This window comes from Suillus subalutaceus (assembly GCF_016647625.1).
Source record: "Suillus subalutaceus strain FC151 chromosome Unknown DFJ58scaffold_9, whole genome shotgun sequence".
Taxonomy (NCBI): domain Eukaryota; kingdom Fungi; phylum Basidiomycota; class Agaricomycetes; order Boletales; family Suillaceae; genus Suillus; species Suillus subalutaceus.
In genome coordinates this window covers 420,965-441,185 of record NW_024540258.1, presented here as the reverse complement: position 1 = coordinate 441,185, position 20,221 = coordinate 420,965, and the positions used below count along the sequence as shown (strand labels likewise).

Below are 20,221 nucleotides of genomic sequence, written 5' to 3'. Positions count from 1 at the left end.
ACCGGCACCCTTCGTCATCGTTCGTTGTTCGGATAGTCCCGATTACGTATATATATCTACGTCGTAGACTGTACTCTCCTTGTCGTCTCCCGCCATGTCGCAGACACTTGATACAGCGCCGTTCTCCAGCTCCAACAGAATGCAGTGGCTTTCATATGTGATTGAGAAGTTGGACTTTGAGGAAGCGACGATGCAACACGACGCACATGCGCGTTTCTGACCAATCCTATTTCTACTGAGCGGTTACATACTCCGGAGAAGATGGGTTAACATTGCAGGGTAGTCAAGTACATATGTATTCTGGTGCGTTCAATGGAGTCTCCTCAGCTTCTTTCAGGCTGTCCAAACTAAAATAAAATTCTACATGGCTTCGAGTGCCCCCCCTCCGTCCGGGTTCCGCTTGCTGTCTCGCACGAATGAGCGCCACCAACGTTAGGGTGTAAGAAGAGATGTAATAGATCGTGCTCCTAGGCTCGTAGGGTCCCGCTGTATGTAGAAGGAGCAGCGTGAGGACACCACCGAATGCGTGAGCCACGAGGAATAAACTGCTTTAGCACTTCAACCATGGAGCTAACGATACCCACAGTTTGCGTAAGATGCCAACAATCTTATTTATTGATCAGATAAGCCGGCACGACCTGTGGAGAAATCTCAGTGTGGTTTTATGGGCAAACAATGTCGAGTTATGATAATCTAAGTTGTTCGGCGGAGGTGGCCCATGACTTTGCAGCACGAAGATCTCTGCGAGAAATCGCGTGAGATGCTTCGGAGAGTTGCCAATAAGTAAAGGCTAAAGCCTCTTCTAAGACTGATGGCAGACCATGTTGCTGGAACTTGGTTTGAAGGCTGTTGGCAAGGTGGACGAGAGACCAAGACCAAATGGAATGGCCAGGGGGACGATGCGCCAATGCAGCCCGATTGACCTTGATGGCCTCAGACAGGTCAGACTCGCTGCCGGAATCTTGTTTGAAGGCTGTTGGCAAGGTTGTTGAGAGACGAGGATCGATTAATGTTACCAGGGGGACGGAAGCGCCAGTACAAGCTCAATTGAGCTCGATGGCATCATCCAGGTCGGGCAAGAATCGGTCGTGGATGCTGAGTGCAAGGTTGTTGAGAGAGCTGGATTGATGAGGATAGCCGGGGGGACGGAGCGCCAGCACAGCCCAGCCGAGATCGATGTCCTCATCTACATCAGACATCCTGAGGACGCCTCGCCGCTGGAATCTGACGTAAAGGGTCATGGCAAGGTTGGAGAGAATTTGGATCGATCGGGATGATCAACTCCTGCAAGGTCGCTCGACAGTGCTTCACAAAGTCGATTGGCATGATATGAGTCACTGTAGCTAATATTTGAAGTTAAACTGACCCGTAAAAGTAGACCCGGGTGAAAAGACGAGATTGCAACTCTGTGTGGTTGGGTTCACTAATGAGATCATGTTGAATACACACGCAACAAGTACTAGCAGTGAAGAGTACCATGAGTTTGACAGCCAGTCAGCCATGATATTTAGGCTGTGTACATCGGGACTTCTGGGATCTTCAGACGCCCTCGCAGCAGCTCACCGTGTGACACACACTACTGCTGGCAGGCCTCCCTTTCAAGTGTCTTCCGTCCAACTGCCTCTAGGACCCCTGGTGTGTCCATTGTTTGTACAATTACGCAAGGTCGCAAAATTATTTTGTTAGTACTTGCTTGCGCGTGATGCTGTGATGATGCTTGGAATCAAACGGCATCTCGACTTCCCTGTCAGTGACTCGGTCCCGGACTCTACTGCCGATCCGTATCACCGAACCTGTTTCAATGCGACTTGGTTCAATTGAGTGCAGTGACTCATCACCAACATGTTTACCAGGCAAGACGGTACCTTCTAGTCAAGACACGGTGCTCTCCTGGGGAATAGGTATAGTACATAGTCTGTGGTCCCTTGGAACAGGGGTTATAACGTCAGATAACGTTAGATGACGACATCGGCAAACACCGCGGCTTTTTCGTGTTATGTCGGTGTCGGACTCGGAGTACCCTAATTGTAACTCTTCGTTTTTAAGTTATCGTGTTCTAGCCAAAACGATGCCCAAAGATTCAATCCTATTGTCTGATGGTGGACTCGTAAGTTACCATACAGGTTTATTTGTACACACAAGCTCATTTCTTGCAGGGCACTACTCTAGAAGATCACTTCCATCTCCCGATCTCGCACACCCCATTGTGGTCAGCGCGTATCATCCTTGATGCACCAAATACCCTGCAACAAGCTCATCTTGCGTTCCTCGAGGCTGGATCGAGGGTCCTTCTCACAGCGACGTAAGTACCTCCGCTGTGCTTTTTAGCAAGTTGTGCACCAGTCATCCACAGGTACCAGGCTGCATTCGAATCATTCGACCGTGCAGGGTACACTCGTGAAATCGCTACCGAGGCTATGCGCAATGCCGTTGACATAGCAGACAAAGCCAGACATCAATTTTGTAAGGAACATCTTGATGTCAGCCCGAAGGATATTCGTATCGCCCTCTCCCTTGGACCCTTTGGCGCTGTACTTGCCCCTATGCAAGATTTTGGTGGGATTTACCCTCTTCCATACGGACCACGAGCACACAGCGACACGGAGGAAAATACGACATCTTTCGGAGATGATATTGAAGGCAAGAATAACTCCATAAAGGCGTTGACACGCTTTCACGAGGATCGACTTCGGGTGTTCACGTCTGATAAAGAGACGTGGGACAAGGTCGATTTTGTTGCGTTTGAGACGGTGCCGCTGGTGAGAGAGGTAGAGGCGATCAGGCGAGCAATGGATAATATGAAGGAGATCATCAGTCCCAAACCTTGGTGGATCACTGCGACGTTTCCCAATGGCAAGTACCCAGAGACTCGGCAACCTGGAGGGGATCACTATACCGCTAGCGACGCGGCAACCGCTATGATACGCAGCGACAACAATATGCCAGTACCAAATGGTATTGGAATCAATTGCACGGCGCTCAAGTATATTCCGGGGTTACTCCAAGACTTTGAACGCGTGATGGACGGGAATAAGAAACTGTTTCTAGTGTTGCACCCGAACGGAGGGGGCGGATTTGATTTGTCTGCTCAGGCATTCCGAGAGCCCGAGGAGAGTGATCTATGGGCAGAGGATCTGGCCAGCCTCGTCAAAGAGGCCAAGGGGAGGGGTTGGAACGAGATCATATTTGGCGGTTGCTGCAAAACTGGACCAGGTGACATCAAGGCTCTTGGGGAGGCGTTCAGTGAGGAGTAGGATAGGGTGTGACAAAGCTAAACGGAGGTATCCTCTGCAGGTCAATCTGTGGTAATTGACATACCTTGCCTGATCCTGGTAGGTAGAGTTCTTGGCCCGGGTAGCGACTCGGAGGTGGATAAAATAGGCATCTCTATGTACCTACCATATCGGCCAGACAAAAAAGGGCAACAAAGGGGCAGTGTTTCAACAACGTCTGTAACATGCTCCGATCAACCACATTACCATACTAAAGGCATGATGTAGTTCCATCATCGCCGTCAACCTCGTTCTCACCAATCAAAAAAAGTATCTTGCAACGTTTAGCGGTCCGGAGCCAGAAGGAAGAATGGTTGCAGGTCAATCGTCCGGGAGATGATGAACTTAGCCAGCTCTTCCCGTCTGAAAAGGTATGTCAGAAGGTCAAAGTTCCGGGATGCGATAGGCAGAAATATTGAAATTGATAAAGGTAAACCACGCACAAAGGAGATAAGGGTGTTTGCAGATGAAGGCACAAGAGGTGAGATGATGTTGTCGAAGGGAAAGCCTGCGATGTTTGAAAATGGCCACGTAGGTCAAGTGTTTCGTAGAGGAGGATTACCGCCAAATTTCCCAGAACCCACATGCTGGGCGCATCGTCGTTGTCAAATGGGTATGAATCGATAGGAATTGATGCCATCGATAATCAGTACTTACTGTACTGATCTTTACCAAGACGCGCGCATCTCCGAATTATCATCAATCTTGCGGCTATCTTCCGGTGTTTGTCACTACAACCTCGTCACGCAGGCGCGAGCCCACCGACCTTCGACTGGCAATTGGATTAGGCAACGCGTCGACAGTCGGACGTCGGATCGTGCATATTGAATTGGAGGATGAAATGCTTGCGGCAATCTTCTTGGCAGTGAACCAGTATTTAAACTTGGTGCTTGCCGACCATTGGCATGGACATGCACTGCATGAATATAACTTGAAACACAAAGTCCAAGAGTTGAGTTACATTGGCCAGAGGCTGGGGGTTAGTATTGTTTACATAAGCATGACAATAAGAATCTAGTACTAGTTAGTTTGTTTCAATCATAAGACTTACGCCTCCTCGTGGACAGGAAACGTTGTTTGCTGCGTTATTTTCGGTGGCCTGTCGGCTCTTGGAGCCAATTTATAACAAGCCTTCATTTCTCCACGGCCTCTTTAGATTGGTCAAAGATCGATTTACTTGAAAATATCGCCATTCCCTCAGAATCTCACCAGTTGGTCTTCGTGTTATAGAGAGCCATCTACCAACGCCACATTTCAGGAACCCCATATCATATCATCCATCTGTAGATATATCAACAGCACTTTCTGCATCTGTCCGCCACTTTCATCAGGACTCATGACTGAATACGATTATTCACCTGAAGCATGGGAGCATCATGTTGCTCAACAAGCTCGGGTTTCAAACTGGGTATCCCAGACAACTGCTCAGGCGCATTGTTATTCCAATCCATTCGTCATGTCGCCTACAATGCGCGACCGCTCATTCTATGATGAGCCAGGTGGAAGACGGCAGCGCCCTTCGCCCAGCCGCTCGAAAACTTTCAATGTACCTCCTGCAAGACAAGAAGAACCATATAGGCACACATCTTCTCGTTCGCGTTCAGGCTCTTACTCGCAGCCCGTCGAAGTATGGTCGTACCCCCACTCTAGTCGTACCACCTTACAAACTACATCGCATTCTCGTACTGGCTCAACACGCAAGCCACCATCACGCTCGCAAACTGTACAAGTCATCTATCCGCCATCTGCGGCCCCTACACATCATCACCAACGCACCCAGCCTTATCCCTATCCGCAGAAGCAATCGCAGCCCGTGCGACAACACACATCTCCGGCATATTATTATCCGGAGCAGTCCCACGGAACTCACCAACGGACGATGTACCACTCGCCTTCGCGCCCAGGGCAGTCGCACCACATGCCTAACGGTCGTCTGCAGTATCAGTATGGGGTGCGCTTTTACCAGTCCGCCTGCATCATTGTATCGACGCTGATGCTCGTCGTTTGTTTTATGCTCGCATCGTGAATATTTGTTATACGCAAAAATAGCCACCAGCTCAGAAGCCGCAACCTCTGTTCAAGCGCTTGCTAGGGTTCATGTCACCTGGTTCAAGCAGTGGAAGGGGCGGACCGGCGAAGCACCGTAGCTCGGGGAGACGCTCATCTTATTGAAGACCGAGCAGAGGGCTGGAGTTCTGTCGCATATCGTGTTCATCATCATCATCATCACCATCATTAAAGGACGTTGGGCTTTTGTCCAATACCGGCATACATTTTATATTTTATTAAATTTAGGCGCTGGCGTCCTGCTTAACATTCCTTGATATAATTCGAAACGATTCACATTCATTGTACATCCTAAACATCACACTCATTCTGTACATTTACGCATTGTAATGATTTGACGCACTTGATGCCCCACTCTAGACATAGGTAGTACAATCACCTTGCTGCAATCATATGTCAAGGGTGCATGCTTTCATTTTGATTACATTGATCGCCTCCTGTAACCAGTGGGTCCGGTCTTCTTCCTTCTCTGGGTTGTCCGCGTTTTAGTTGTACGACAGTGATTCTGTAGTAAACAACAACACAAGAGTCCTAGTATTGTGTAGCGTCCGAGTCGATACGACCAAACCTCGGTAATTAAACATCAATAAATTCGCGGAGTTCAGAGAAGAAAACAATGTGCATCAATTGTTGTGGTACTACGGACCAACTATGATTTTGACTCACTGTACTAGGTAAATCAACTTATCAGAGTGATCGCTCGGAATGATTAATGACTCTAAGGCTTTCATTATGGCCAGAAGATGCGTCGCTGTTCCATACTTGACACTGTCAGTACTATTCAGAACCGATCCCACCGATCATGGCTTGCCGGATCTAGCAGTCTCAGACTCAGTTGCTTCAACTTGACCCTAAACCATCATGCACAAGTATGTTGCCCATCCATGCTGCACACCTCCATTCTAATGATTGGTACAGCAATCCGCCCGACGACACATCGCATCCTCCCTGCTCGTTCCAGTGGAAGTGGCCCCACTTCCCAGGTACAGCGCATGATCCTGATAATGGTATTTCCGAGGAATTGTACAATGAGCTTGTGAGATACGCAAAGTATGCATCTGGCGCGTATCAAGTCTTGTGCCCGCGTCCGATGGGAAACACACTGGTTACCCAGGTGTGCATATAGTCGATAATTTTGTGGTCGGTTGTGTGCTGATATAACTTGAATGACGTGCTGCGACAGTTCACAGATATAATTACGTCTACGCAAGGTTTCGTTGCTCGTGATGACACAAGGAAAGAACTTGTGATTTCATTCAGGGGCAGCCGTGAGATTGCGAGCGCGATTATTGGTAAATTTCGAGGCGCAAGATTCCAAGATGGCAACTTTTGACATCCGACGGCAAGTAGATACGTCCCTTGTGCTTTCCCCACTACGTGGACCAGGCTTGCCAAAGAATACAAACGCCCACGTGCATACAGGCTTTCTTTATGCTTTCAGGAGCGTCGGAGATCGCATGCTTAATGTTTTACGCGAGCAGTTTGAGAAATTTCCGCGGTATGATGTAGCAGTGTCCGGCAAGCCACGCTGTCTTTTCACAATATACACAGGTTAATTCTGCCCACAGGTCATTCGCTTGGAGTGCGTCGGATCGTGCCTTTCGTCATACGACTTACGTTATTGTCCTCGAGCAGGGTGCCATTGCATGCATTGCAGCATTATCTATCAGGAACAGTTTCCCTGATGCTGCGCTGCGATTATTCACATTTGGTAACAAAACTCGTACCCCTGTTGTGCGATGTTACTGAACATGACCGTCAGGCCAGCCAAGGACAGGGGATCCTTCGTTTGCTGAGCTCGTGGAAACTGTGATTGGAATGGATAATATTTTTCGAGGTGCCCTCTTCTTTTTTGTCCATCCGAGTCGGAGAGCATGTCTCGCTTACGGGTCTCGCATGCTACTGCAGGCGTGCATTCGTTCGGTATGTTCCGTGACATCCTAGTACGTTCTGTTCAGAACCATACTTAGATGGCGTGCCGACAATGATACCTACGAAGCTGGGCTACAAGCATCAGTGAAGTCTAATTTTCTATATAATTATCACAAGCTCACATGGTTATCAGCGCTACGGAATATTGGCAATTCACCGAACCACGTTCGAAACACTCTGCCTTTCAAAAGACTTCAACTGATATAACATTTAGCGGCCCCGCGCCACGTACGTAGATGTGTAGGCAGTGAAGACCCGGAAGGGAGTGCATCCATACGTATGTTTACTCCGTTGTGTCCGTGCCTTCTCGTGTTTGACGTGGCTTCTTTACAGCATCGACTGGTATCAATCTCCCACATATGGTATATTTCGAACAGCGTGAGTGCCTTTCTTTTTCTTTCTTTACTTTAAGGTGCTGATAGACATGGGGAAGCGATTGCGTCGGATCCCACCGTTTGTATCTGACATCTGCGGTTTTGGCTTGATTCAGAGTATTGTTGATAGCCGATGGACCTTTAGCCCCTTATTTTCGCATGTGTATTTCTTTCTGCAGCCGTACTACTGTTGCGTCCATCATGAACTTTGAAGGCGTTCATGTCGCTTCCGGACGTCACATGATGATTTGGTTGTACTAGTTGAGTTCTCATTGTGTATAATCACTGTGACTCTTTGAAATTGCTCATGTGAAGATATTCCGCCCATTTCCGCGAGCGAAATGATATCGAGTGCCGAAGACTGAAACCCTAAACCGGATCGGATGCATGGTTGTATCATGCTCAGATGTCTGGGACTCCGGGTGCGGTAAGGGATTTCAGCCAGACTGGGCAGGGAGTTCCTGGGGTGTACTCAGGGGTGCCTTCAGTGTGAATGAACCTCATTTGGGGCGACTCGGCAGGAACTGAGGTTGGGTATTGCTGAGGGGTTAAATTTACAGCTAAGGTTGTATGCACATTATGCAGATCCTCCAGGAGATTTTCTCGTACAACTGTGACAGAGCCGCAGAGTAATATGCTTGTTATATGTGCATTGGTTGATGCAGCTACTCAGGAACGACTGTCATCGCCGGCCCGCCCTCTTTCTATAAGGTCTGACTGGGAGAGACTAGCTAACACTAGGTGGCTGTAGGCACTGGCAACCAACCATGTAACATACGTGGCAATACAGTTGCAGCACCAAGCTCAGTAAGACAAGTTGCAGGTACTTTGGCACTAGTCGTGGACGACGGTCCGACGTCTCAGCGTGCGCCGTGCGGGAGTGTGCGGGAGCATTAGTGCACGTGTTTGACATGAAAGTTGCCGTTATTGCATCTTTTCAGGCCGTGCAGCTGTGTTCGACGTTCGTAGTCTCTCTCCCCGCTGAGCTCTGCCCTACGCTTCCACATCAGTTCTTCTTGCTATATCACAACGTATATCTGCGCCTTATTACTCCCATATTCCAGCCAACTCATTAACATGTCCGACTCGAAAGTATTACACTTGGTTATCCGTCGCATTGCAGACTGGTCTCTCTGGTCGTTCTTCACAGAAGTACGTGTAATTGGAGGCGAGCATGTTCCCTTGGATGGACCGATCATTGTGTAAGTTTCGCATTTGGCATTACTTGCCTGTCAACCGGGACACTCGAGCCCGTGTTTGGCTTTGCATGAGAATTATCTTTGAGAGCGCCTAGAAGTTAGAGGGACCAATTGGATGGACTTGGGAGCGTAAAGGAATCCACAGTGTTGACTACTGACTCCCACATATATTGCATCTACATCTGCCGCGCCTGAAGACAGTCTAGAACCGATTCTGACCCGCTTTTGCAGCACCGCCACTCACCATAACATGATGATCGATCCCGCTATTCTTTGTTAGTTTTATTGTTCTTCTCTTAGATTTGGCGCGGGCTTATCGTATCTTTCGTAGCGTCCAAATTCCCACACCGTCGTGTTCTACATTACTGGAGTAAAGGTGAACCAAGCCTTATCAACCTAGCAAACCTTAATCCCGTTAATGCGTTGCGCCTTACTTTAAGCAACACTCTTTGCGAACCCAGTCCTTTCTTGGGTACTTCACTCGTCTGGCAATATTCCTGTAGACCGGAAGTCGAAGAACCGTCAAGATCTATTCCGGGGAACTATCGAAGCCCTTGCACGGGGCGATGCAGTTGCGCTTTTCCCGGAGGGCACGTCTTACACAGAGCCGAGGATCATGCAGGTAAAAGATGGTGCCGCCTGGGCTGCACTAGAATACACCAAATGGGCGGCGGAAAACGGAGTGAAGGGGCCTGGGGTCCGGATCATCCCCGCCGCTATCGTGTATACGAATAAGTCCAAGTACCGAAGCAGTGTATGTCCCCTAATCCCTTGGAAGGTTTCTTCACTAAAACCAGCATAGGTCATCATGACGTGAGATTTAGTCAGCATGGAGATATACATTGCTGACTGATGGCGCTGATTTCATTAGGTTTGGTGAACCGGTTTCAATGGATGAGTACAAAGAACAATTCTTTTCGGATTTAGAAGGGGCGCCACGCGCAGCGGCAAAGCGCCTCACACGTGCTATCGAGAGGGAGCTGGTTGAGGCAACCATCAATGCTCCTGACTGGTATTTCAATATTGTTTCATTGCGGTGTGTGCGGAATCTGATTATGTGCTAATTAGGGATACCCTTTACAGTGCTCGAATGGCAAGGGATCTTCTCTGGGAAGATGAGCGCTCAATCGACCTCGAAGAATTTGTCACGATTTCGCAGACGTACGTTTTCACGCTCTGTTTATCCACTTCGTATTGGCAGCTCACGTATTCTCATAGTCTAGTTGATCTTTTTTCCACAACGGACGCCACTGCAAACTTCTCGACTGTTCGGCGCCATCTTTTGGGTTATTATTCACTTCTTCAATCTACTAATCTTACGAACTCCGTCTTATCTTCACTTCCACTTCCGCCAATGCTATCTCCTTCTCACCCAACCCCTCTTCCGTCACGGTTGTTAACACTCTCTGTGCTTATTCGCGACACGCTTGCTGCCCTCACTCGCCTTCCCTTCTTCCTCGTTCCCCTTTTACTTCACACACCGGTATATGTCATGGGTCGAATTGGCGCTGGTTTAGTCGAGCACGAAGAGGAGACTCAGGCACAGAACAAAGCTGTTTTTGGCTTGTTATCGTGCATGATGATTTACCCTGCTACGTTCTGGGCGCTCTGGGCGATGCTCTGGTACACAGGCACTGGTGCTCTTGTAGCAGCGTTCACAGTCTGGGCGTTTGCATATTATCATAATAGATTAATCAATGGCACGTATATTTAGAACCTTGGACATGTGAGCTATACTAACAGAGCAATGGGAACTTCTCCACAGATATCTACATGAAGTAAGTTAACTTCCAATCATTGTGATTTCACATTTTTCTTAGCTTACCTATAAATATCAAGTCTCAAGCGTGTGATTGCAGCATGGCGAGTTCTTGTTGGTGTCTGGGCACCTAGGCGATGGGAGCTTTCTATGTCTGCATTGTCTCAATATACAACCCCGCTAGTACCTCCTGAGAACCCTTGGATCGACAAGAATCGTGCAAACTCCTCCACTCCGGGCGCATCATCGGGGACGCTACGCTCCTTACCAACACAGTTTGCCGATGAGCCGCCAGTCAAGATCGCACCCCGTCGAAGGCCTTCGTCAAGAAGAATCATGAAGCATTTGCTCCGGGCACGTGGAGAGGCTGTGAAGGCTCTCGCTGGGTTCCTGACGACCCTAGAGGCAAGCGGAGATGGGAAGAATGTGATCGCGAGCATCCACTTGGCAAAGAGGTTCGGCTGGGTTGAAGAAAATTCACCCACCTCTTCGACAGACGATGGGAGAGATGGCGATGCATTACCTGACGCCAAGGGATACAGGCGAGCACGCGAGGTGATCGCATTTCTTCGTGCTCGTGGTGCGAAGATCGCAACTTTGGATAGGAAGATCGAGGGAGACTGGGCACTCAGTAGTGATGACGAAGGTACGCCAGGTGACAGTGAGAAAGATGAGGAAGACCTGGTGTGGATGCCGAGTAGCACAGGTCTCAAGCAAGAGGAAGACTAGCGTACACATGCTAGGATGATCGAGGGATGTGTGTACTTCTGGGACTCATACTTAATCAAGGGTGACCTTTGCCTCGCATCGATTTGGCTGCTATAGGTTGCATTCTTGTCACCCCTCATTTGTTCCTGCCATTTCGGGGAAGGTACACAACTAACAGCACCCCGTTTCCACCCGAAGACATGGTCTCAGCCCTGAAGATCTCCTATGTATGGTCAATTTATCTTTTAGGAAATATTCCGGTACTCGGACGGCAATTAACGAGATATCCCTCAGGGTCACCAGGAAAACGTAGAGCCGCCACTATCTGCCTGTCCCTTCTATCCTAATAGCCCGTGAGGACGCCGAACCCGAGCCATGAAAATAAAAATGATGGGCCCTGGTGCATCTGTAGTGGGGTAGGAAGTTGAAATAAATTAACAGCCTCCTCCGCGCGATAGACATTTAGGAAATGACTGTACTTATGAATGTTGAGCTTCAAGATCCGACCAACAATAGGTCGATAAAGCATTGCTTGTCTATGAAATGGAACACCGCCAGCATGTCAACAGTCAACTGCTATCACCATCTATGAAAGATCCGAATAGCCTTGGAGCTGTTCCACATGCGCTCAGAAATCAACAATTATATGTGGAAATGAATTCTACATCGAGCGCGCATGATTTCATGGAAATGCCAGATTGGCACCGCGCGCAGTTTATTGCCCCACGATCATATAATGCAGACAAAAAGGAAAGACAAGCAATATTTGAGCATGGACATCAGATAAGATATTTGGTGACTTACGACATTGCTCAGTCAAGACACATAACCTGTCAAGCGCTGAGGGCAAGCAGAAATTAACTGTGATACGCAGGTTCGGTGGGTATACATCATGACGACGGTGCTGTGATGACCTAGACTGGTGGCGCATCTTGCGAAGCAAACAGCTGGAGACTAGAAGGATATCGAAGGACGATAGATGCAGCCACCCAAGGCAATCACGCAGTCAGATTGCCTCTCATGAAATGAAATGGCTCCGGAGATAGACCAAACCAAATACGATGGCAGGCCAGGCAAGACATGCATTTTGGGCAGTACAACAGCGCTCAGAAGCAGAAATATCTGTGCTTGAGTGGGACTAGATGTCCTGGCGGTGTACTGCAGGCGATATGATTGAAGCCATGTTGGAAGCATACCGTACAGTGTTGCTGAGCCCTCCAGCCATCGATCGAGGATGCTGCTCTAATAATGGCAAGGCTATGGACTAGGCGTCTGTGTATGGTATGGAACATCTTCGTATGACAACATCGCCCGTTATCTATCTTGTAAGCTTGTCATTTCGTCCGGGCCTAGGAACTTGCTGCCTGCATGTATCCTCGTCATGATCGGAATGAGACCTAAAGTTGATTAGATCGTCCGACAGTGATGGTAGACACTCAACAGCATCCACATTTTCATAGAGCTCTGACTATGACATCAGCTCGAACAGAGTAACGTTAAGCAGTTGGCATGAATTTAAAAATATACGCCTCACCATTAACCTCCTTCATGAGACAAAAAAAACTGCAAAAACGTGTTTTCGAACGCACCATGCACTAGGCTCCAGTATTAATGATTCAGGTTAGCAACGTGAAGTAAATTGTCGGGCACATGTACATGTCGTATAGCTATTCGTTTGGCTTTTATGCTCAAAACTCTTTGAGCTTCGAAGTTTAACGATAAACCAAAAATAGCCTAAAAAGGAAGTCGTGGTGGGCCACGTTGGTGCAGACGTGACTCGTCTGTCTGCGGCCCGTGGCAGCTACATACTTGTTTGTTCCTTCACGTCCAGCATCTTCATATTCTCTCGCGTGTGCACTACAAGATGCATAGCATTTACGCTCGAGTAAATAGCATATCTGCCTTTTGGTCGACATGTGTTATGTGTTTGCTTGGGGCCGTAGCTCTCTCCTCCTTCCTCTTCAATGCGGATCCCAAGGGTAACCTGGATATTGTCTCTTTGAAGGTGTAAGTGACTCGATTTGTTGCGTCAGGCTTGCGGTTATACAGTCTTGCCTTCGTTGTGTATCTCACGTCAGTGACTTATTTTGACATTCCTTAGGTTCCACTCCAAAACGAGACGCTATCCATTCAGAAACGAGGAAGTTGGTTTTGTTAAATTTAACCTATCGGCCGGTACGTATTTTTCATCGCGATGACAGCGGAAGAGCCTCACCGGGGATCCACCACTTCCTGTCGCGCAATCGCGGTTTCTTATACGTGATTTGATTTTGCGATCGCTACGTGCCGGTCCAGACCTTACGCCACTTTTTAACTGGAACACGAAACAGTTATTCGTGTACCTTGAGGCAGAGTACACAAACGCACAAGGAGTAAGTAATTTACCATCATACTTTCTACATACGGCGGGCGAGATTAAGCATACTGTGGTATCCTTTGTCTGACGCACTTCTAAAGATCAACAACACCGTTGTTGTTTGGGATCGCATTGTGCGGAGAAAAGAGGACGCTACGATCGACGTTGTACAGAAAGACAAGTACAGACTTCGCGACCTGTCGGGTTCTTTCAGGTGAGTCAGAATCCGATAAAGGATTCGTGGTCCACTCCGCATGCTGACGACTCGTGTTTTTGGATAGCAACGTACTTTCCGCTCAATATTCCCTCAAATATAATGTCATGCCGTATGTCGGCGTGCTCAGTTATGGAGAAGCTGCCCGCACAGTGGAGCCTATCGACTTTCCTGAGGCCCGAGATGCCGTATCATGAACATCAATTTGCCAACTTGGACTCCATATCAACTTGATTGGAATAAAGTTACATAACTACGTCCCAGACAGAACTACTTCGTACGACGAGATGTACGACAAGACTTTTGTTATTTGAGAACACAATCATCCGATGGCCAGGCAAGTTGTGTGTGTATACTTTTATTTGCTGGAGCTTAGCAGCATTCCGCCGAGGTCTTTTGATCAAGGTTTCTCTGAATCGGCGAGTCGGAGAGTTCCAGCGAGCGTAACCATACTACTTGACAAACTTATAATCAAAGTTGGAAAGCAATTGTGCGATTTTTTCGGTGAAAAGCTACCGATGGGGAAGTAACCCTCGTTGTTGTATAGTTTCGGCGACAATAGTGCTAAGCGGACCGCAGGTAAACGCGTGTCATAAGCTTGGAACGAGCCTCTCACTCGGAGTACATACAGTCGCAAAACGAACTTCGCTGGACGAAGATCAAGTAATACAACTGACCACTGACAACAGCTTCTCGAGCCTGATTATATAGGAGGATGGGAAAACCATCGAAGCTGTCATCTAGATAGAGTACACGATCGGATCTCTCGCGATCTGCTCCCTCTCTCGTGAAGCGCCAAGTGAAACCCAATTCTATCCTTTACTCTCTTGAATGGCAGTCATGGAAGGTGCGATGTTTAAAAATTATAGTAAAAATTAATCAGGAAGTGACACATGCTAGGATGCAGGTGGGTGTGGTATTTTCATTGATTAAAGATGGTACGGGGAATATGAATTGAAGATATCAAAGTTTGTGGTTCAAAATGGAGCTGTGAGTGATTTTGCTTACGAGAAATATTACGGAAAACTGATGAAGACTTGTTGCTGTAATCGTTGACAGCTTTCGTCGTCTGACTTCAGAGGCGTGGGTTCCTAAACTCAGACTAGCTTAGTACAAACTAGTCCTGGCTTGCAAATGAAGCCGAGTTTATGTTACCAAATATGCAATGTACCTTTTTCAGTGAGTCTTAATATATAAAAGACACTCACTGCCTTGAAAAGTGGTGATTTATCCCCTGCCGTCAACTAACCCTCCGTTTACACAAAAACATTCCCCCATCGTTTTTGTTTCCCTTCACTGGCTCTACATGTCTTCTCTATCAAATCATACACATCCTGAAGACCCTCGATATTGGCATTATGCTCAACAAAACCCAGCATCCAGCTCACAAAACCCTATACCCTGTGACGCACTCAGCCAATCATCCCATGTGACATCTAGGCCTTCGAATGGTTATGCAGAAGGTTTTGATATTAGTGTAGGTCTTCTTGTCCAATAGCAACCATCCGATCATAGTTAACCCAACTTGATCATAGGTCAAAGTGAAACGGGCATTTACATTCGAAGAACTTCAATCAGGTGCATACTTCAATTCTTTGGACGAATCAGATCTCCAATTCTTTGGAATGTACGGTCAACCTGTTCTTATCCCGTGTCCCGAAGATTCGGATCAAGGTGGTTGGAGCTTGCAAGGCCAATCCCACATGCATCCAGGCAACGATTCGTCATCATGCATAACTGCCACTCAGTATGCTCCTCATGGCAATCCATCTTCGTTTCAGATCTCGAAATCGTATACATTAGTCGACTCTCTGGGTCATTTGTCCACTTCAACGTCTACACAGGCGCCCAACGGTACACGTGTTTCTGCTATAGCTCCTGCTCCAGGGCATAGTGGCGTGAACCCCATGAAACATAATTCAACTTTGACACACAAGGTCAGTCTTCTGTGAAGTCGCTCGTGCCCTATTTTTGACCGCATGATTGTCACTTATAAGGCCGAGGGGGACCTTACATATCCTTCAGACCTCCCATCATCGAGCCCAGTCCTGCATCGTTCTCGACAACCGGCGTCTGTGTACAATGGTGCCATCTCGGTGGGGGCACTAAGTCCTATGTTTCATGAGAGTGAAGATGTAAAACCAAACCTCTTAACATTGGACGCTGAGCCGCCTATGGATCACTTACCATATCCGCCTCCCGTTCATTCGGTCCCTCCTCATCAATTCCAACCCTATTCACCTCGGGATGCAATATCACATTCCCCCCCTCCATGCTCCCCTCATAGTGTAACTTTCTTGCCTTCTTCGCATCGTGATGCATCGGAAGCCCCAATGACTGTTCCTAGCCAGTCTTACATGTTCGTCGAGGTCGAATCATCCACTCCAGCATTCATTCACACAAACCAACAACATTACCACTCTCCAAATGAATCACCATCACACCCTCATGGCGGAAGGACGGGATCACCTTATCAGCGTTCACCGTCCCCGAGGGGGGCATTACGAATATCGCCGCCACCGCACCCTAAACGATCAATGGATAAGAAACCGGCGCTCGCATGCCTATTTTGCCGAGGCCGAAAAATCGCATGTGGTCCACCCGTTCCGGGTAGCAAGGACAAGACATGCAAGTGAGTATCACGGTCCCCTCAGCCCATTCCGGAATGTACTATTATGTGTCCCTTGCTTCTTCACGCCTTATCGGCGTGGTAACGATTTGCCGGTTTCGTGCGATCGATTTCTTAATTAACACCACTTTTCTTGTTCGCTGATGTCCGCGCCACCATCAATTATTTCGACACTTGGCTGACTTTCGTGTCTTTGTTTCCCAGTCAGTGCGCTCGTAGGCATTTGAAATGCGAGTATCCACTAGAGTCGCGTCGGGGAATGAGGAAGCGCCGGTCGCTGATTCCCCGAGGAAGCGGCTCTCCCCCACCCGAAATCAATACAGGGAGTCCGAAAGTGATAAGGCCGAGTCGAAAACGATCTGTGGACAAACGGCCATAGTCCCCGCTCCTTGATCTGCCTTTTGTTACCTTGGATATTTTGCCCCGTCTATCGCATTGCTCATCACCGTAATGGTGTGTGAATCGGTTATTGTATGCTCGTCATCTGCATATTTGCATGTTGTCGTCGCTATGCTTTCGTCGCTTTCGTTCCGCTTATCCCATTATACCTCATGTATTCGGTCAACGCTGTTATTTAGTTTACTGGCTGGCTGTCTCGCACATAGTCGTTATGTAGCTACGTGGAAGGACCAATGCTCCTTTGTGGTGGTGCGATATTCGTTTGGTGCGTCGTCGAGGGCTGACTCGAACATGATCGGTTGATCTGACATTCAGTGTGAAGCACTCGTCTCTCTTTCCGGATCTTTCGTCAAGCTGGTAGCCGACCTGCAGGTCCTGACAGGCCTCGTGAAAGATAATCTTGGGCCTGTGACGAATTCAATTTTTTTGGCCCCTGTGCACAGTACTTAGGCTGAAACGCTTTAACCCCGAACATAAATAAGGACAAATGTGAATATCACCTCGCGCACATGCGTGCTCCGACATGACCGAGGCGCACAGGATATACTCCATGCCGGAGGCCGGGAGTCTCAAATATTATTTATTTCATTACTAACACCATATGGGCTACGCATGCCCTTGAATGTCCATTTAGAAACACTGCGAATGACAGGTCGGACCATGATTCTCTAAAGGCAAAACCACATGATTCACTCATCTCTGGGCCTGGACCTAGGACGTACGCGTAAATGACAGGGGGTAGCACTTCTAGAACACTACCGAGAAATTACGCCCACACCAGCAAGCCCCATCAGTACAAACACTTCCAGAAAGGCGGTCAGACAAAATCCACTTCCCCTATGCATGACTTCCCTGCACGAAAATGCATGTGGCTGTGCTAAAATAAGTACTTCTCAAGTTCTTAATACGTACGCACGCCGGCATCGAGACTAATTTTTTCGAAATGATACACCCAACAATAACCTAACTGTACCGACCGTTAGGCTGCTGGAAGGACCGCTTGGAACTCGTACTCGAAGCGAAATTACACGATCGTTAACCACTAACTTAGGTCCAAACCGGACCGTTTGATCACATGGGCCAAAACTTTTGAAGTTCGGTGAGTACTTCAAGTTGAGGTATTGAACTTTATTGCAGCTGTTCCAGTACTTGTTGATTTTGCCCTGTACAGGTTGCAACTTGCTTCATGTCGTCGGTGCATGTCACGATTCATCACAAGCATGGACAACATTTTTTACCAATTGGAGAAATGTACGTTCATTGTTGAGACATGATAGCTTCTCTCGGGTGTAACTCTGCACTTACTCGGATCCTAGCCATGGCTGCTGGTGTCACCCAGCTGTAATATAAGTACAGGACATGTAAGTACCGAGGAAATTTTCGCTGCTTACAGAAACCCACCCTTTCAGCGTCGTGCACCATCATGTTGCTGCTAGCGACGTCCCTTACGCTCCTGTCTTTCGCTTATGCGTCCAACGTAGCTGGTGCCTGGTATGCCGGCTGGCATGCTACTGGTACTGACGCGTACACGCCATCCGATATCAGTTGGGATAAGTACAATACGATGTACTATTCTTTTGCGTAGGTGGAGGCTATCATGCCGTGGCAGACCTATGACGACAATGTTGATCGACGATTCCTAGAACAACCACTTCAGATGTAAACAGTATATCACTTGAAGGGTCTGATGGCGAATTTCTTCCTGCCTTTGTGACAGAAGCACATGCAAACGTAAGAATGATAACTCGTGTGCATGATTGATTACTGAGCTGATGTCATGTCAGGGTGTCGAAGCCCATATTGCCATTGGAGGTTGGGGTGGTAGTATCTACTTTTCTTCCAACGTCGCAACAGCCGAGAATCGCACTGCATTCGTTAAGACAGTGATAGACTTTGTCGATCAGTATGATCTAGATGGTGTCAACTTCGAGTATGTATATCAGCCATCACGTAAATAACTCTGACCTACCTTTGATTTAGCTGGGAGTATCCAAACAAACAAGGCATTGGCTGTAATATTATTAACTCCGATGACACAGCGAACTATCTCTCCTTTCTCCAACAACTTCGCGAAGAAAGCTGTAATATCACCATCTCGGCAGCGGTGTCTGTGACACCATTCCGTGATTCCAATGGCAATCCGTCGACTAACGTCTCTGCCTTTGCGGAGGTTCTTGACTACATTGCTATCATGAACTATGATATTTGGGGTTCATGGTCCTCTACTGTTGGCCCTAACGCCCCACTCGACGATTCCTGTGCGACTTCATCTGAGCAGCAAGGCTCGGCTGTTTCCGCAGTGAAGGCCTGGTCGAAAGCAGGCATGCCCGTTGATCAGATTGTCCTGGGTGTTCCATCGTATGGACACTCTTTTAGTGTCAACTCCTCTAATGCATTCGTGTCGGGCACGAAGACGCTAGCCCCTTATCCCGCCTTCAACTCATCTAATCAGCCCGTAGGGGATGCGTGGGATAATACCGGGAGCGTGGATTCCTGTGGTGTTTACCAAGGATCTGGAGGTACCTTCAACTTCTGGGGACTGATCGACGGTGGCTTCCTCAACTCGGAAGGTACGACTGCCGAAGGTATCTACTATCGATTTGACTCGTGCAGCCAAACGGTGCGTACACCCTTGAACAAGGAACTATTTCCCTTTCTGATGGACTTGTCAGCCCTACGTTTACAATGAAACGTCTGAGGTCATGGTTTCCTATGATAACGCAGCGTCGTTCACAGCCAAGGGCACATTCATCAAAAACACTGGGCTGCTGGGGTATGCTATGTGGCAGGCGGGTGGAGACTACAACGATACCCTCGTCGATGCCATCAATAGCGCTGTATAGACTCGTCCGCTCTTTTGCACAAGTATACCCATGTACCCACGTCATGGATCACACTCTTTTGTTGTCTTCTGCCATGTCATATTTACCCTATATAACAGTGTTGTTTTTAAAGGCTAAGATACCCTGAGTGACGTTCCAAGATGGGGAAGAACCCGCCACTAGGGTTGGAGGTTACCTAATACAATGGACTCCTGCCAATGAAAGGTTAATCCTAAAAAAAAAAAATTCGTGACACTTACATGATTTAGACAAAGTTGAGTTTGGCAGCTTGGCTAACTGGCTGTAGCCTAGTGGTATCGCACTCAATTTCCACAGACTCGATTTTTTCGTCTTTCGGCTTCTATTTACTTGTGGACTGCAAACAACAGGGTCCCGCCTTTTACGTACACTGTTCGGGCGGAATAATATATGGCGAAATACCCCCACAATGACAAGGAAATCGGGAGTTCGCTGCTTCTCACAACCTCCC

The 20,221-nt window shown here is 48.0% G+C and overlaps 7 protein-coding genes across 7 annotated transcripts; all 7 read left to right on the top strand.

Annotated features, from left to right (window-relative positions):
• The first annotated feature begins 1,849 nt into the window (after positions 1-1,849).
• DFJ58DRAFT_496216 (Homocysteine S-methyltransferase) lies at positions 1,850-3,477 on the top strand. The gene is made up of 4 exons (XM_041380684.1): positions 1,850-1,901; positions 1,960-2,107; positions 2,157-2,302; positions 2,354-3,477. The coding sequence occupies exons 2-4, from the start codon at positions 1,997-1,999 to the stop codon at positions 3,252-3,254; spliced, it is 1,158 nt and encodes a 385-aa protein (XP_041249218.1). The 5' UTR covers positions 1,850-1,901; positions 1,960-1,996; the 3' UTR covers positions 3,255-3,477.
• An 846-nt stretch (positions 3,478-4,323) lies between these two features.
• DFJ58DRAFT_763446 (uncharacterized protein) lies at positions 4,324-5,873 on the top strand. The gene is made up of 2 exons (XM_041388614.1): positions 4,324-5,223; positions 5,322-5,873. The coding sequence occupies exons 1-2, from the start codon at positions 4,609-4,611 to the stop codon at positions 5,442-5,444; spliced, it is 738 nt and encodes a 245-aa protein (XP_041249217.1). The 5' UTR covers positions 4,324-4,608; the 3' UTR covers positions 5,445-5,873.
• A 337-nt stretch (positions 5,874-6,210) lies between these two features.
• On the top strand, positions 6,211-7,736 carry DFJ58DRAFT_652653 (Alpha/Beta hydrolase protein; the record flags this gene model as incomplete). The annotated part of the gene is made up of 11 exons (XM_041381701.1): positions 6,211-6,453; positions 6,523-6,631; positions 6,687-6,852; positions 6,891-6,921; positions 6,975-7,050; positions 7,102-7,176; positions 7,298-7,355; positions 7,405-7,436; positions 7,486-7,548; positions 7,605-7,649; positions 7,705-7,736. The coding sequence occupies 11 exons, from the start codon at positions 6,211-6,213 to the stop codon at positions 7,734-7,736; spliced, it is 930 nt and encodes a 309-aa protein (XP_041249216.1).
• Positions 7,737-8,985: 1,249 nt separating this feature from the next.
• DFJ58DRAFT_495825 (glycerol-3-phosphate-acyltransferase) lies at positions 8,986-11,593 on the top strand. The gene is made up of 9 exons (XM_041380683.1): positions 8,986-9,119; positions 9,176-9,220; positions 9,285-9,598; positions 9,647-9,657; positions 9,716-9,856; positions 9,913-10,005; positions 10,063-10,544; positions 10,610-10,622; positions 10,684-11,593. The coding sequence occupies exons 1-9, from the start codon at positions 9,095-9,097 to the stop codon at positions 11,330-11,332; spliced, it is 1,773 nt and encodes a 590-aa protein (XP_041249215.1). The 5' UTR covers positions 8,986-9,094; the 3' UTR covers positions 11,333-11,593.
• A 1,582-nt stretch (positions 11,594-13,175) lies between these two features.
• Positions 13,176-14,078, top strand: DFJ58DRAFT_713860 (signal peptidase 22 kDa subunit; the record flags this gene model as incomplete). Its single annotated transcript, XM_041383957.1, has 5 exons — positions 13,176-13,318; positions 13,413-13,486; positions 13,607-13,683; positions 13,769-13,881; positions 13,949-14,078. 5 exons carry the CDS (start codon positions 13,176-13,178, stop codon positions 14,076-14,078), a joined length of 537 nt encoding a protein of 178 aa, XP_041249214.1.
• A 2,136-nt stretch (positions 14,079-16,214) lies between these two features.
• Positions 16,215-16,889, top strand: DFJ58DRAFT_713859 (uncharacterized protein; the record flags this gene model as incomplete). The annotated part of the gene is made up of 2 exons (XM_041383956.1): positions 16,215-16,513; positions 16,715-16,889. The coding sequence occupies 2 exons, from the start codon at positions 16,215-16,217 to the stop codon at positions 16,887-16,889; spliced, it is 474 nt and encodes a 157-aa protein (XP_041249213.1).
• Positions 16,890-18,332: 1,443 nt separating this feature from the next.
• Positions 18,333-19,752, top strand: DFJ58DRAFT_652605 (glycoside hydrolase family 18 protein; the record flags this gene model as incomplete). Its single annotated transcript, XM_041381697.1, has 5 exons — positions 18,333-18,490; positions 18,553-18,640; positions 18,694-18,839; positions 18,890-19,529; positions 19,582-19,752. The coding sequence occupies 5 exons, from the start codon at positions 18,333-18,335 to the stop codon at positions 19,750-19,752; spliced, it is 1,203 nt and encodes a 400-aa protein (XP_041249212.1).
• Between the last annotated feature and the right edge of the window lie 469 nt (positions 19,753-20,221).

Coding starts and splice junctions, on each gene's coding strand:
- DFJ58DRAFT_496216 (XM_041380684.1), top strand. CDS start 1,997: ATGTCGGTGTCGGACTCGGAGTACCCTAATTGTAACTCTTCGTTTTTA. Junction 2,108..2,156: donor TATTGTCTGATGGTGGACTC/GTAAGTTACCAT, acceptor CATTTCTTGCAG/GGCACTACTCTAGAAGATCA. Junction 2,303..2,353: donor AGGGTCCTTCTCACAGCGAC/GTAAGTACCTCC, acceptor AGTCATCCACAG/GTACCAGGCTGCATTCGAAT.
- DFJ58DRAFT_763446 (XM_041388614.1), top strand. CDS start 4,609: ATGACTGAATACGATTATTCACCTGAAGCATGGGAGCATCATGTTGCT. Junction 5,224..5,321: donor GTCTGCAGTATCAGTATGGG/GTGCGCTTTTAC, acceptor ACGCAAAAATAG/CCACCAGCTCAGAAGCCGCA.
- DFJ58DRAFT_495825 (XM_041380683.1), top strand. CDS start 9,095: ATGATGATCGATCCCGCTATTCTTT. Junction 9,120..9,175: donor GATCGATCCCGCTATTCTTT/GTTAGTTTTATT, acceptor TATCTTTCGTAG/CGTCCAAATTCCCACACCGT. Junction 9,221..9,284: donor TCTACATTACTGGAGTAAAG/GTGAACCAAGCC, acceptor CCTTACTTTAAG/CAACACTCTTTGCGAACCCA.